This window comes from Pholis gunnellus, assembly GCF_910591455.1.
Source record: "Pholis gunnellus genome assembly, chromosome: 13".
Taxonomy (NCBI): Eukaryota; Metazoa; Chordata; class Actinopteri; order Perciformes; family Pholidae; genus Pholis; species Pholis gunnellus.
Genome location: NC_136540.1, coordinates 17085533 through 17100318, shown reverse-complemented (window position 1 = coordinate 17100318; position 14786 = coordinate 17085533). Strand labels below are relative to the sequence as shown.

The 14786-nt window shown below is 43.4% G+C and overlaps 1 protein-coding gene across 9 annotated transcripts in view; it reads left to right on the top strand.

The window, feature by feature from the left end:
- Positions 1-2436: 2436 nt before the first annotated feature.
- LOC306704851 (unconventional myosin-XVIIIa-like) overlaps positions 2437-14786 on the top strand; it is a 52544-nt gene continuing 40194 nt past the window's right edge. For 2 of the 9 annotated variants that reach the window (XM_079171404.1, XM_079171403.1), the window contains exons 1-15: positions 2445-2555; positions 3601-3624; positions 4034-4825; positions 6660-6773; positions 6960-7031; positions 8233-8259; positions 9179-9238; positions 10007-10094; positions 10453-10559; positions 10646-10822; positions 10956-11166; positions 11273-11415; positions 11926-12026; positions 12195-12258; positions 12582-12726. In XM_079171404.1, the coding sequence (XP_079027530.1) occupies positions 4136-4825; positions 6660-6773; positions 6960-7031; positions 8233-8259; positions 9179-9238; positions 10007-10094; positions 10453-10559; positions 10646-10822; positions 10956-11166; positions 11273-11415; positions 11926-12026; positions 12195-12258; positions 12582-12726 (1999 nt within the window). In that variant the 5' untranslated portion in view covers positions 2445-2555; positions 3601-3624; positions 4034-4135. Of the gene's footprint in view, positions 2556-3600; positions 3625-4033; positions 4826-6659; positions 6774-6959; positions 7032-8232; positions 8260-9178; positions 9239-10006; positions 10095-10452; positions 10560-10645; positions 10823-10955; positions 11167-11272; positions 11416-11925; positions 12027-12194; positions 12259-12581; positions 12727-14786 lie in introns of those variants that run through there. The other 7 variants (XM_079171400.1, XM_079171399.1, XM_079171405.1 and 4 more) reach the window with 6 other exon arrangements.

The following is a 14786-nucleotide window of genomic DNA, read 5'->3' as shown; positions in this document are numbered from 1 at the left end:
ATAACTTTGTAAACTTAATCTTATATTCTGTTTTTAGAATAGAAACTTTGTAACATCTGACTTGGGACTACAGATGAAAAATAGCCTCTTTGCTAACCCTGGTGCACTCACAGCAATGTTTTTATTAATGTGCACTGTCCCTTATCAAATAAACCAATAAATAAAATAAAATAAAATTATGCTGAGGGCTTGATTGCCAGGATGGTCCACGGCCGACCTGATGCTCCCGTGTGGTCGACTAATAACTCCTGCATCACTTATCTGCCATGCCATGCATTTCCTGTCTTTCTGCAGCCCAGACACAGTTTTATCATTAGGAAATTAGCAAATGGTGTAATCTCCTCCCCGAGCTGCCCATTTAAATCACATCATCCCCCTCTCCAGTGGGGCGATGCTACAGCAGCAGAGAGTATTAGCACAGGCGTGGATTAGAAAGAGGTGGGGCTTCCAAGAATAAAGCTGTTTGGTTCATGATGGAGGCTGCACTTAAGATGCCCTCTACTCTTTACATGTATTTGATATTTCATAATTTATGCAAACTATTTTAAATGAGCCTCTTCGCTTGTTTTATGGCACTTTTATATGTGTCACTACAAGTGGATAGAACGCGCAGTATGCATTCATGTTTTATTGAGATTATCAATGTGTGCTGTTACATCAATTGGTTGTCTGATTTCTCATCCATAAATCCAGCATCATTCCAAAGTTGTGTATCACTGTTACATAAGGCCATGTTTACTTTCCGCTGCACAGGTGAGCTCACACCTGAGCATACACCTGCTGCTCCCGTAATAGCGAAAAGTTCACTCTGAAAGTAGGCCACCTGGGCAGGATTTAGGTAAAATCTGGGTCACGTCCTGGAATTGTCAGAGGACTGCAGATTGTGATGTCCCATGATTCATTTCTGCTCGTAGCTCCCGAAGCATGGACGCTGGTCAAACGCCTGCTTTTGGGGATTATGCTGTATGGAGATTTGAATCTGAAATCACCAATGAATATAATATTTACTTTTATTTCAGGGACTTTTGTCGTCTTGTTAGCGCTCCCTTTTCTAATATCTAGGGACTAAAACTGAAAGGTCTTAGTGTTTGGTAAATAAAGAAGTAGCAGATATTGTTGTATTCATTTCCAACATAATTCCAACAGATTTCATATGTTTTAAGGATTTAACTGGGTCAGAATCAACGGTGTATAGAGTCCTTAATCTTTGGTCTGCACTAACCACGTGTAGACACGATGCTGCGTCCCAGTAACTGACTCTGGGGATTAGCAAACTGTGCTAGATAGACGGGCTAGGCTGTGTGTTTGGCTGGCTCTTGCTGAGTGCTAATAGGAGCTTCTGGTTTTACCATAAGGAAGGAACGCTTTATAGCAGATTATATATACAGTATATATATATATATATATATTAATTTATTTGCTCCATTTTTGCACATTACAATTCAAAGGAAAAGTTTTCTCTTGATTCTGAATAAATGACTTCAACAACACCCACTTGCTACTTTGTACTTTGTACATAAGCGCTGGTTATTTGATAAATTAAACAGTTTATGAGTTTATGAGCATGCCAGGAATGGATTAGTTTATTCCTGCCCAGCCAAGCCTGTTACTTTATTTCCATGGCACCAACACTCTGAAAATCTACCTCCAGGCAACTATTTTTACCCAACTGGTTCTACAGCAATGCAGTATTGACAAGAGCTTTGACATTAAGCCATGTACTGAATTGAACTGTTTGTCGTGTATCTGGGCTCGGGTCCTGCAACCACTGTTTGTGCATGATCCTTATCAACGTCACTAAACCATACAACATCTCAAATTTAGGTCAGTAGTGTGCCCAAGCAGACCCCTCGGTGAAACAGAGGAGTCGATACATTAGTTTATAGCTCCCTCTTGTGGTATAAAAAGCATGTTGAGGAGCATGCCTATCACAAATATTACAGACGTGCTGTGGCCTCAGATGATAGGCCTTTGTTTTTTTGTGTGCATTACTGCAGCTGTATAGAGAGAAAAGAGGATTCTAGTTGGTTGTTGGATGTGCAGAGAATAGTGTGATAATTGTGGAGAGGGGAATGGAAGATTAAATAAGCTGTCCGAGTCTGTCTGGAGAAGGACATTGTTGAATGTACTACTGAGCCGTAGATCTCTTAACGGAGTTATTGCAGCTTTGGTGTTCCCCTCAAATTCAAAGGGCTAATAAAAGTGTGTGTATCACCTGATGAGGGGAAACCCCTTGTCGCCAGGAAAATGGGAGTGGCAGTGAAAAGTGCTAATTGATGTGGCTCTGCAAATACTATTTATAGCCCCCTGTGTATTTCAGCAGCTGTCCCTCTTCTATCTCCGTGCCCAGCTCCTCTCACATTACTCCCCTCCACTCCTCAGACCACAGTGTTACTGCGACCCTGCCCTCCACGTTTGCCCTCCCACACTCCCTCTCAGGACTAGTGAGTGTGAGCTCATTGCAGAACCCGGGTCCCTACCCTGCCTCGGCCCCTGACCGCACCACTCCAGGTGGCGGAGCGAAGATTGGAAGGTTAACCAGGCCTAAAGAGAAGGTAATGGGCGCAGGGGCCTTTGGCGGACTGTGTGTGTGTGTGTGTGTGTGTGTGTGTGTGGTGAGCGTTGTGATCCGCTCAGGGTCTACATGCTCTGCTTAGCAGTTCCATTTGGGCCTCTGATGGCCTCTCAGAAATGGCCTCCTTTTGCTGCTGAAACTATTTATAGGAGTGGACTCAGGCATGGTGAAACATTTTGCTGTGCTCTGCCTCCTCAGTGAGTAGGAGGCCATTGTTTTTGTCTGAACTGTTCATGAACAGTTGTGATACGTTTGCCTGGTTACTGAGTATAGATGCAAGTGTGAAAATCCCATGTGTTGTTTGATTCGACCATTAATATCGCTGGCTTTAATGTATGTTGCGAAGTCAAAACACATTAAGCTTGATTGATTGATTTTACGACAAACATATGTAATCATTTCAGTGAGCTGAATGAGGTGAAGGGCAGTTCTTCATGCATAGTTATAGTAATTGATCGCGAGCAAGGCCCACATATATTAAATACCACTAGGTGATTCTGAGCACAGATTTTTGGTCCTGTTTACACAGATCTTGTTAGATCTTCATGTCTCCCGCTTGTCTCCCGCTTGTCTCCTATCGTGTGAAGAGAGCTATGGTTAAACTATCCATTTCATGTGTTTTGTCCTCAGGGCTGCATGGTCTCACCGCCTTGTTGTGTGCAGAAAAGAATTCCACAGTTTCCTACCTTTCACCCTTAAGTTGCCATTCCTCATCGCTACGCGGGCTGTCTCTTTTTTCTTTTTTTTTTATCATCTCATCATTCCATACATTTATTCGACACGTCGGCCAGCTTGTTCCATGACTTCTGGCCTATCTCCATGGCGTACAAATCCCGCTTTTCATTCTGGAAGCAAAAGGGAAGTCTCGTTTTTCTGTGTGTGTGTGTGTGTTTATTTAGTTTGCCTTTCAGTTCATAAGTGCATGCTGTTGCTCGTTGAATGTGTGAACCTTTCTGTTGATGGAGAAAAAGCTTTGCTCTGAATGTGTGGTTTCATCTTGTTCTTTGTTGCTTCTTCTCGTGTAGGTTCAAGTTGAGAACAAGCCAGATGTAAGTGCTTTTTTTCCCCCCACCAGCATGCTTTTGGCCACTAATTCACATGATGAAGGAACAGTTTTGTGTGCGCTGGTACAAGATAACTAATCATGATCCCGACCTTCTGCTAGCTAATGTCAGGTTACTAAACAATAAGTTGAATTTAGGTATATGGTGATGACAAATACAGTTTCTTCATCAATACTTACTCACTGATAGGACTTGAGGTGATCTTCATTACTGTCATTGTCTGCAAAACAAAAGTTATGTTTATGTATTTAGTGTTTCGCATCTAAATTTTTTGAATAAGCCTTTCCACAGAGTTTCTGAGCCCAGAACTTGCCGATGAAATCTTTGACAGTTTATCTGTGCCAGCCGTAGGTATAATCTGTACTATTGTCTGCCTTGCTCTGTTTGTATCCAGTCTGATGGAGATAGTAGTCAGCCTCAGGCAGCCACTAAACCTGGGCTAGACACAGGGAGCGGTCCACAGTCGTCAGCTGAAGAGTCAAATAGTAACGTTGCCATGGGCGGCTCGGACAGTCCGGGGGAGGAGCAGAGCTCCAGCGGCAGAAACGTGGCGAGGGTCGTGAGGAGAGTCGTCAGGCGCGTGGTTCCTGCTGTGACGGTAGAGCAGAACCAGCCCGTTTCAGTCTCCGAGTCTGCGAGGGCCGCCTCCGCTGCAGACTCCCAGACCCTCAGGTCCGCCAGAGCTGCTCGACCGGACAAGGATGATATCTCCATGGGCCTGACCAGCCTAATGGGCAGAAGCAGAACCAAGGAACACCGGCCTCGCACCCGCACCCAGGACCGCAAAGAGGACACGAAAGACGAGGCGAAGCAGGAGGAGGAGGAGAAAGAGGAGGCGGAGCAAGAGGAGGAAAAAACAGAAGAGGTCACATCTGTGCCCACTACTACAGTGCCAAACCCCGCACCACCCAAATTCAACCCCCTCATCCCTCCAGCTGGATTCATCCCCGCTCCCGCTCCCAGACCCAACCCTTTAGCCCCGCCTGCTGGTTTCATCCCGCTCCCCAAACAGAGCCTGTTGACACCTCCACCTGGTTTCATCCCTGCCAGAAAATCCAGTCATGGGTCAAACCAGAATCCCCTCGCAAGACCTCCGGGATTCATCCCAGTCCAAAAAACGGACCCCCTGGCTCCTCCTGCAGGGTTCATCCCAAAGCCTCGTCTGGTTGCTGTGAAGAAACCGGAGGTACTGAGTGAAATAGGTGCATGTTTGCTACTTAACCTCTGGGTGGAGCATGCTGTTTGATAAAAACACAGACTTTTCTGTTCATGCAACCTCCTCAGTGTTTACACTGAAAGACATCTTCAGGTTTTGGTTACCATTTCCTACAACTAGCGTTTTATTACTAAATGTCATCTTCATGATTAACAAATTGCTCTTTTTTCACATTTTCACAAAAGTACAAGTTGACTTCTCACAAAAAGGAGCCGTGACACAATGAAGGCTCCCTCGAATAAGCGAAGGGAAGAAGGGTGCATGTGCCAGCTCATGAACAGACTTCATCAGTGGGTGTAAGGGAGTGCTCATGGCCTGCACTCTGCTAGTCCGGTCGGTCGGCGTTATCTGCGAGCACTGAGCCGTGACTCATTACTGTCACTTTCTGCAGGCAGAGCACTGACGTTGCGCTGACCACTGAGGCGGGGGCTCCGGCGGTTCTTTTGGGAGGCTTTTTTTTTTTTTAAAGAAACAGGAATCTCAATAAGAATACAAACGATATTCTTACAGAGTAAGCTAATTGCTAGCTGCTGCTAATTAAACAGCTCAAAACAGCTGACCAGAAAACCGAGATCCCAGTTGGTCATGCATCACCACGTGAGGCTGGAGCCTTCTCCCTCAGCTAAACTTTTACATCTGGACTGTTATTGTGTATTTAACGTCACAGTCTATCTTTCAGTTTGTACCTCAGACAAGGTTATATTTCTGTCCTGTTATTTAGTGTCTTTGGCATTTTGTCTGCCGGCGGGCCATCTAAAAATTTGATCAACAGATGCCCTGCTCCGGCGAACAGTTGGTAATTTGTCCGTTGAGCTCGGGATTAGATTTCAGAGGTATGCACCTGGTGTTTTTAGCTGAGGGGTATTGTGTTTACGACTTCTCGAGGGACAGATTTAGGTTTCTAATATTAAGGGAAGGATCAAGATGTGAACTCAGGAATGTGCATTTGTGTGTGACTGAGCATCCTTAAAGATTTGTGCCGTCTAGTGATGAGACTGTTCTGCTCTCCGCTAGAGCCACGTATCAACACGGCATGTTTCTGACATCAGCCATTACCATTAGATACAATAAAAAAATATCACCTCTAGGCCTTGTGTGGAAGTTAGTTGAATTGTCACTTTTAGCATAGGAGATTAGAGAATAAGTTAAATTAAAGCAAGCTTTGTAATGGCCCTACTTATCCTGATTGTCATCTCAAGATAAGAATTAATCAGGAGTAATGGTTTTATCATGATTCAAATAGTTTTTTAGCTGCACAACCTCAACTTGAAATATCATTTTGATGTAAACGGCAGCAGATATGAGGGGAAATAAACTAGAATTATTGATCCACAGCTGCATACAATTACAGCGCAAATGATGAAACTCACTTGATGATTTCATTACAGGTGCTACCCCCGGATTCCTTGCATGTCTTCGCAATTGTATGACAAGTCAGCTGAGACAATGCTAAACCATTTTAATTGCAACAGCTTGTTACTCAAGTAACCATTGACAAACAAAAGCCGTGAACCATTATCTTTCTGATGCGGCGCTTAATGATCCCATTCTCCTTGATACTCGTCTCCCCTTAATCATTTCCTGATTGAATTAACTGGAAAATTGAATTAGCAGGAACAAATGTCCCACGGAGTTGGTTGTAGTTCTGGATGTGTTGACTTGAATACAGAGTTCAAAGAAAGTACAACATGCCAAAACATCAACGTCATCCTCATTGTCACCTTCCCATGTCATCTCCATCTGTGTGTGCACGTTTGTCCGTCCAACTGTGTGTTTGTGGACGTTTGCGTATAATTGTGTGAAGGGAAAGGAGACACCTTGTCCCCCTGCGGCCCCCGATGATAAGCCGTCCCCCGTTGCGCCGCCCCAGGCTCAGTCTGCACCGAATGAACAGGTGTGTGTTCATCTCGAAGCAAAGGTACACGCCTCAGTGTGTGTTTCTCACATTTTATATTTTTTTTTTACTTGGCATGCTTCTGTGTGCCCACTCAGTTTTTTTTGTTTGTTTGTGTAAAGTGGATCTTGACAGCAATTTCCTCTGCATCATTGGTTTTACTTCCCGGCTGCCCAACTGCAATTTGCTGGTCCTGCTATCCAACTGTAGGTGCCGGAGCTGGTTCCCTCTGAGGAGGATTACAAGCGCGTGAGGAGGATCTTCGCCGTCAGCGGCCATGATGTAACGTCTCTCTTTGTAACTTTGTTTGGTTTGCGCCTGCCATTGCTTTGCCAAGGCTTACCCTGTTCCCAGCCCGAGTCGACTCGCTCGCTTCCCCAGATACGGCTGTCCCAAGCTGTCTGCCGATAGGGTTCTTATTACAGGGGTCCTCTGCGTTGTTGGCCACTTGGTGTGAAATCTGAAACTTTGAGACCAAAGGGTGGGATCATTTTCTCTGTTGCAAGTTATGGAGATGACTCAAAGGAGAATAAAGGCTTTCTCAGCAGCATGAGCTGAACTTGTGTTCAATGAATGTTGATGTTGATATACTGGAGATAGGACTGGGCGATATGGACAATACCTTTCATCCTGATATACGTCATTTCACGTCTTGATAGCTATATATATCACAATAAAGCATGTTATTGTAATACAATACATAGTCTATATGAAATAACCAGATGATAAGGCCTCTTGTTGTATACTCCTGTGTGATTTAAATACTTTAGCGCTGTAGTGCTAAATGAGGTTGAATTAGAAAGACATTTGTTTTATATTTGCATATATTGACATTAGTTAATTGCATAGAACTTAGTGGTAACGTCATTTAGGTCAGCAGATGCTGGTTACTATCAAATTGGACGACGTAATATCTCGATATGTGATTTCATCGCGATACGGTTCCATTAAAAAGACAATATATTATCACAATGAGTTATCGCCCAGCCCTAACCGGAATGAAAGAGATTCTGCAGACACTTTGATAAAACTGATAATAATATCCAATTTTGGATCCATACATGCTATTGTAAATGGTAATGCCGTGTGAGTGATTGGTAACACCTTTTGTTTCAGAAACAACAGTTTGAGTTCTTTGAGCTCACTTGCACACCTGGATTTAACAGCTGTAGCTCTGTGTTTCTCTCGCTCAGTGCCCTCCTATCATTCATTCTGTAGCATTAACTGCTTTGTCATCAGGTCCAGGGGAGCACCTGCGTACTGCATGACTTCGTACAATGCCCATTGTTATTATTCTGTCAGTGCTTGATAATATGGCAGTGTCTGCTTATTTCTCCTCTCAAAATCCAGAGCACTGAAAGGCCCTTCTTTTTACCCCCCCCCCCCTGTTGTCTGAAATTGTGTCTCATGTCTCTATCTCTGCTTCTCCGCGGGCCATCGGATCCCGACTCGCCGCTGTCCTCTATGCTGTTTGCATGGCTAGCGTGCCAGAGGCCGCAAATCCTCTCAGGTACGGCCGGCTCAACTGGTGGGCTCGCCGCACTCCCTCGCCCGCGCAGTGCTGGAGTCTGAGCCTGTTCTCCTCTACTGACCCCTCTCTGCCCTACTTTGTCTGTGCCTGCGTGCTCGGCTTTGTCCCGTTAGCTGCTCTCTTCGGTTCATTCAGGGTGCACGCGAGGGCCCGGAATGTAGTAGTGTGACACTAACTAGTGGTTACTAAACTTTGGGTCGGGGATTCTTGATTTTTAGATGCACCAACAAGATTAGAAATAGCTTAATTTGAATGCGTTCAGTTTACAAATAACACAACATGCAGCTGTGTATTGGCCGTTTACACCCACATATGGTTCCTGATGTTAGACTGTAGTCTCATGCAACTGTTTCTCAAATACCTAGCACTGAAAGAGTCTGTATCAAACTCCCTGATATTGCTTGCAGTGATACAGTATATATAAAATGTCATTATATCCTTGTGTTTACGCATTACCATACCATTTCTATAGCTAAGTTCTTTAGCATCGACTGCTACTCCTTCTGGCTGCATGGTGCCCTGCATTTGTACCTTACTGTGCACAACTGATCTCGTTAACTGTGACTGGTAATATGACGGATCATTTATTTTGTGCCCCACGGAGCCCACACACTTTACTTCAATGCACCTTGTAATCCCAACTCATTAATGCATTTATATTGTAATTTCTTATGGTGACTTTCTTTAATGACTCACTTATTCTGCTGCCGTTGCTTGACTTACTATTGCACTGTTGAACTGCTGATGGTCTTGCCGCAGCGTTTTTGTATTATGTTTTTTTTTACCCATACAAATGTTTGACCTACTACACGTTTTATTTCTCCAACCGTGTCCTATTCTACATTGCTTGGAAACCCACTGAAAATACTGACTTCTCAGTTCTCCTTCCCTTCTCCAGTCCAAGCCCGTTGAGGACCCCGTGGCCATCCTTCAGGCAGCGCACTCGGCCTCAGCTCAGGTCTGACCATGGCTACAACTGACTGTAGTTCGTCCCGTGTTTCAGAGTGATGTGTGCTTTTTGTGGTTTTCTTGTGTGATGATCGAGTAGAGATGGTGTGTGGGTGGGAGGACGGCTCAGTGGTAAGTGAGGCAATTCCACCTCTAGGAAAACCCAGGTTTCATCTTTCCCATAGCCCCGGCTGTTGCGTTTCACTTCCTGGTGTTCCTACATCTTCAGCAAAAGGGAGAAAATACAAACTATGCGCTGTCTCAGTGCAGCTATCCGATGCTTGTTATGTTAGCTTGATTACATGTCTGTTTATGGCTGTTTCCATGCATGACTCACTCTAAACACGTTTGGGCTGTTTCTGTTTGTTGTGTTTGAAATTATTTAGATGTTTATTTTGTTGTGTGCAAACCCCCTAAACTCGTGTATTTTTGTCTTTGTGACGTACTTGGTTGTGATGAAACATCCCTGTCCCACACTCTGTCTGTGATGTCCTTTCAGCGAACACATTAAATGCACTCTCCATGAGTTCAACGCACCCTCTGGGAGCTCTGAAAGGTGCTTTCAGAGCGGGGGGGGGGTATTAATGCAGTTCATGTGTCTCATGTGAATGTGAACTGCATGTTCGTCCGTGCTCGTGAAAGTTTCCTTTGTAGGATCCTCGTGGTGGTCCATTACCCAGTATTCTTTTTTTATTTTATTTTAGTCCTCCATTTGGTAATGTTCAATTATTGATTGTACATGTGTTTCTCATCCTGAGTTAAAACCTGTCTCTAACAGGGAAAGACTGAGGAGCAGATAACAGCAGAGAGAGCCTGGTACAACACAGAGAAAGTATGGCTCGTCCACAAGGATGGATTTTCCATGGGTAAGTAATCATCTGCACATGTACCTGTACCCATGTGTAATTTCTCTATAACACACCAATAGCAAATTCTCAATTTACTATCCTTTCTGGGGTGACATTTGATTGTTGGACTATAGACGTGGATTATTGAAGCTTAGAAAATGCTTTTGATATTCTAATGTTGATAGAGGGCACCAGACTAGACCGCCGGCAATAAGACTAAAGCATGTTGCTTGTTCAGTTTTAATGAAGCTCATACGTTATTGAAATCGATACAACTGCCACGCAGTATCCGACATGTAAATTAAGGTGAAGCTACTGCACTCGGCTCGAGATCACATGTCGGGGTGAATTAACTCCAGACTTTGTGGTGCTGCAGCAACTCACCTGAAGACGGCGGCGGGCAGCCTGCCAGAGGGGAAGGTGAAAATCCGCCTGGAGAGTGACGGATCTTTATTGGATGTGGATGAAGACGATGTAGAGAAGGTATTTAATCATCAAATCAACTCTGAACCGCATCAATTAGGGATGACACCGGGTGAGTACGTGACCGCTTTGACTTTGAACTCCAGGCAAACCCGCCGATGTTTGACCGGGTGGAGGACCTGGCCTCTCTGCAGTATTTGAACGAGTCGAGCGTGATGCACTCCCTCAGGCAGCGGTACGGCGGTAACCTGGTGCACACCCACGCTGGGCCCAACATGGTGGTCGTCAACCCCATTAGCGCCCCTTCGATGTACTCTGAGAAGGTAGGCTGCAGCCTGTGGATATGATGACATATCTCGTACGGAGTAGCAGAATATGAGATCAGAATGATGTAAACTTACAAAAATAGTTGATATGCATATCCTCTTCTCTGTGATCTGTTTATCGTCTTTACAGGTGATGCAGATGTTCAAGGGCTGCAGAAGGGAGGACACTGCCCCTCACATCTACAGCATGGCCCAGGCTGCCTATAGGAAGCTGCTGACCACTCGACAGGATCAGTCCATCATCCTGCTGGGCAAGAGTGGAAGTGGCAAGACCACCAACTGTCAACACATCATCCAATACCTGATCGCCATTGCTGGCAGCACCAACAAAACATTCTCCAGTAGGTTGGAAAAGGAACTCAAAGTAAAAAATTCTAAGCGTAGTGCATGTTGTGCTGTTGTATTACGAGGACCCCCCCGCCTTATTTGACTCTTTGTTGTCTGTAGCAGAGAAATGGCAGGCGGTGTACACAGTTTTGGAAGCGTTTGGGAATGCCTCTACCTGTATGAATGGGAATGCCAGTCGCTTCTCCCATATTGTTTCCGTGGACTTTGACCAGACAGGGCTGGTGACCTCAGCCTCTATACAGGTACCAATAAATCTATTAATCTATCTATCTATCCATCCATCATTCGTTGCTTCTTCGGCTGGCACCTTTTAGTCAAGGAGTCGACTAATCAGTTGTTTTAGTTGTTCTTTAGGCTCTTTTCATACTGAATGACTTATTACCCAAAAACGTATGAGCACATCTCCAGTAAACAAAAGATTCAAAGTGGTGCTTTTGTGTGATTCCTTGTGGAGAAACTCAGATTTACAGATCTGTCGATTAAATCAACTAATCGATTGATTAGTAGACGAAATAAAGAAGAATTTCTTTGGTCAAGGACAGCCCTAATTCATTCATTCATTCATTCAAATCACTGGTGCTCAACCTCTGAATTTCCTACTCGTACAAATCTACTATGATCTCAGACAATGTGTCATAAAACTAGTTCAAATGTTCACCTCCAGCAGGCTTTGTTATTGCACTTACTTGCACTGCCTGTAGTAAACGTTACTTTCTGTCATGCTAACATCCTGTTCTGCTGCGGCCTTGCAGACCATGCTTCTGGAGAAGACGAGGGTGACAAGAAGACCAGGGGGAGAGTCCACTTTTAATGTCTTTTACTACCTGATGGCTGGACTAGACAGCTCTCTTAGGTCAGGATTAATACTATTATGCCCATTCAATGCACACTGCACCACAATTCTGTACTGGATTAATACGTTGATTTGTAGCAATGATGTGTTACTGCTTCTCTGTTATGGAGACATTAGTAGTCATGGGAGATGTTGACGTCGTCCGTGCTGTTCTCATTCCTTTATCAGAACGGAGCTGCACCTGAACCACTTTGCCGAAAACAATGCATTTGGAATCATGCCTCAGACAAAGGTAAATACGACTTGTTAATGGGAGGTTGGCCTGTTTGCACAGTATGTGGAGGCCCAGAACAGACAACTAATATTTAAATTGCAATTTCACAATAGAAAAACGTACAGGCCAGAAAGTGTGTTTGTCAACAGCTGGCAGAATAACCACCTATCTATCAATATCTTTATCAATATCTATCAACAACTATGCAGATGAAATCAGTTTTTAATTCCTATTTGAACTTATAATATGACAAGTTGGTCAATCTCCTAGCATTACTTTAGGAGGATTGTTGTTAAACGTTCTAAAAGGAATTTTATTTGACGTCATGCGCTATCTGCCAGACTGAGGATAAGCAGCGGGCCTCCCAGCTGTTTTCCAAGCTGCAAGCAGCCATGAAGGTTCTGGGGATCAGTGGTGATGAGCAGAGGGCCTTCTGGCTCGTCCTCGGGGCCATCTACCATCTCGGGTCTGCAGGAGCTACTAAGGGTAAGATTGCTCGCCGAAGGCTTTTCCATTCCATAGCTGCATCGCTTATTCCTAAGGATAATGTTATTAATGATGTAACGCAACCCAGTAACAGACATCGTGTTGGATTTGTACACACTACAGTACACGATGTAAAAGCCAAAATATCACAAAATGTTAGCCAGAATTATTTTCACAACACTTTGTGTATTCTTAAAAAATGTCAAGCCTGCTTTATCTCACTGTACAGTAGGTAACTCCTTCAGTGTGATGCAAGACAGCTGTAATCCAGATCCTGCAATTTAAAAAGGTGTTTTGCAGTGCACAACTGCGCTAGTGACAAATTTGTACCAGTATCCAGGATACGTTTCCAGGGGTCTGATTTATAACTGTTACATACGCACAAAACAGGGCCTGAAAGACGCGTAGTCACCTGCTGACATTATCACCATCGGTTGTAGAAATCCAAGATGTTTCGTAAATGCATTCTTTAAAAGCGTCAAAGAATTCCAGAATAGATCGTCGCTAGTTTTCATGATATCTTCTAATGCTGTGCATATATCACTAAGTATGATTTTAGTTTGAACATCGTTTTTCTGCAGTGAACACAGCTTTTATTTATTCATGGCTTGTTTGGACAGATACAGTATAATTTATACAGATGAACTAAAAACAGCTATCTAATGCAAGTATTAAAGCTAACTGGAGACATGTAGTACTTATTAGGAAGTAGGATGTATTGAGGTGACTCTTGTAATGCGTGATGGATGCACTAGCAGTGGTATCTTTAAAAGGAAATTACGCACTAGCAGGCATACGCAAGGTTTTATTAATCAGAATATTTCTTTGGCGTCATGCGCTTCCTGATTTCTGTCCGCAAACAATTAGTGTTAATCATTGCACTGTTTTATAAACGAGGCCCCTCGTCACTACCGAGCAGTTTCTGCTTTGAACCGACAGCATGTGAAATGATATGAGATGCATTGTATTTTTTTCATCTTCAACAACTCAGGTTGACCTTATTAATCCTTAATGATTGGATCATTTTATATAATCAAAGCACAGCGGAAAACCACTGTCTGAGTCTAATGGTCATGAAACAGGGAAACATCTATGGACAGAAAGAATCAATCTGATTTTGGCTTTTTTATCGTCGTAAGAAAGCAGCAGAGGCCTAATGGGAACAGCGGTCCTCTTAAACATGAGGATTTGTTCCTATCTTTGAAGCTAATCGTATGATGAAACCTAATGTAAGAGAGGGTTCTTCTTTTTTTTTTCTTTGCTATAAAGTAGTAGATCTGCCTCCCACAGCATTTGACTTTCAGTTTACAATGAGATATCTGCTATTTTAAAAGGCTGTCAAAAAAGATTTGTATTATGATGAGATTAGCATATATATAGCATTTTCTCAGTATCGAATGCCCTTGCTTAAGATCAGTTACAGTGGGCTGTTGATAGGATTGCATTTTACTGTATTTTGCAATGCAAATGTAATTGTAAAACACATCTATTAACTTGTTGGCTTTCAGTGTTTTGGAAGCAGTTTATCAGAATGATTTACAATTCACAAGGAACAATGGAACAGTGACTGTGTATTTTGTGCTTTTGACATGTTAGTTCACTCTTCCCTCTCTGCCTGCAGTGTAATTGCTAAATTATTTTCAGTGATCCCCTCCAGCTGGCTGCCAATCTTTATAATAGCAGCACAACTCCGTCCAGGAACACTTTTAAAATGTTCAGCAATTATTATCGGCCCATAATACAGACACTTCACAACATCTAATCTGCGAATGACTGGTAGATTTATGGATTTAGACTGCTGTCCTCCTGTTAAACACACCGTGGTCCTCATGAAGAAACAAGGCATGATGGGATAAAAGTTATCCCCAATAGTCAACACGTTGATGGCAATGAGACTTCTGTCTCCCTGTCAAAGGGAATATTTCATTTATTCATTAAGGTACTCAAATCATAATCTGGTCCATTAAAAAACATTTCTTTGGGCAGCCGGTTCTTTCACTGTGATTGATTGCCACAAACATTTAAAAATATTATGAATATTTAGTGCAGCTTCGTAGTGG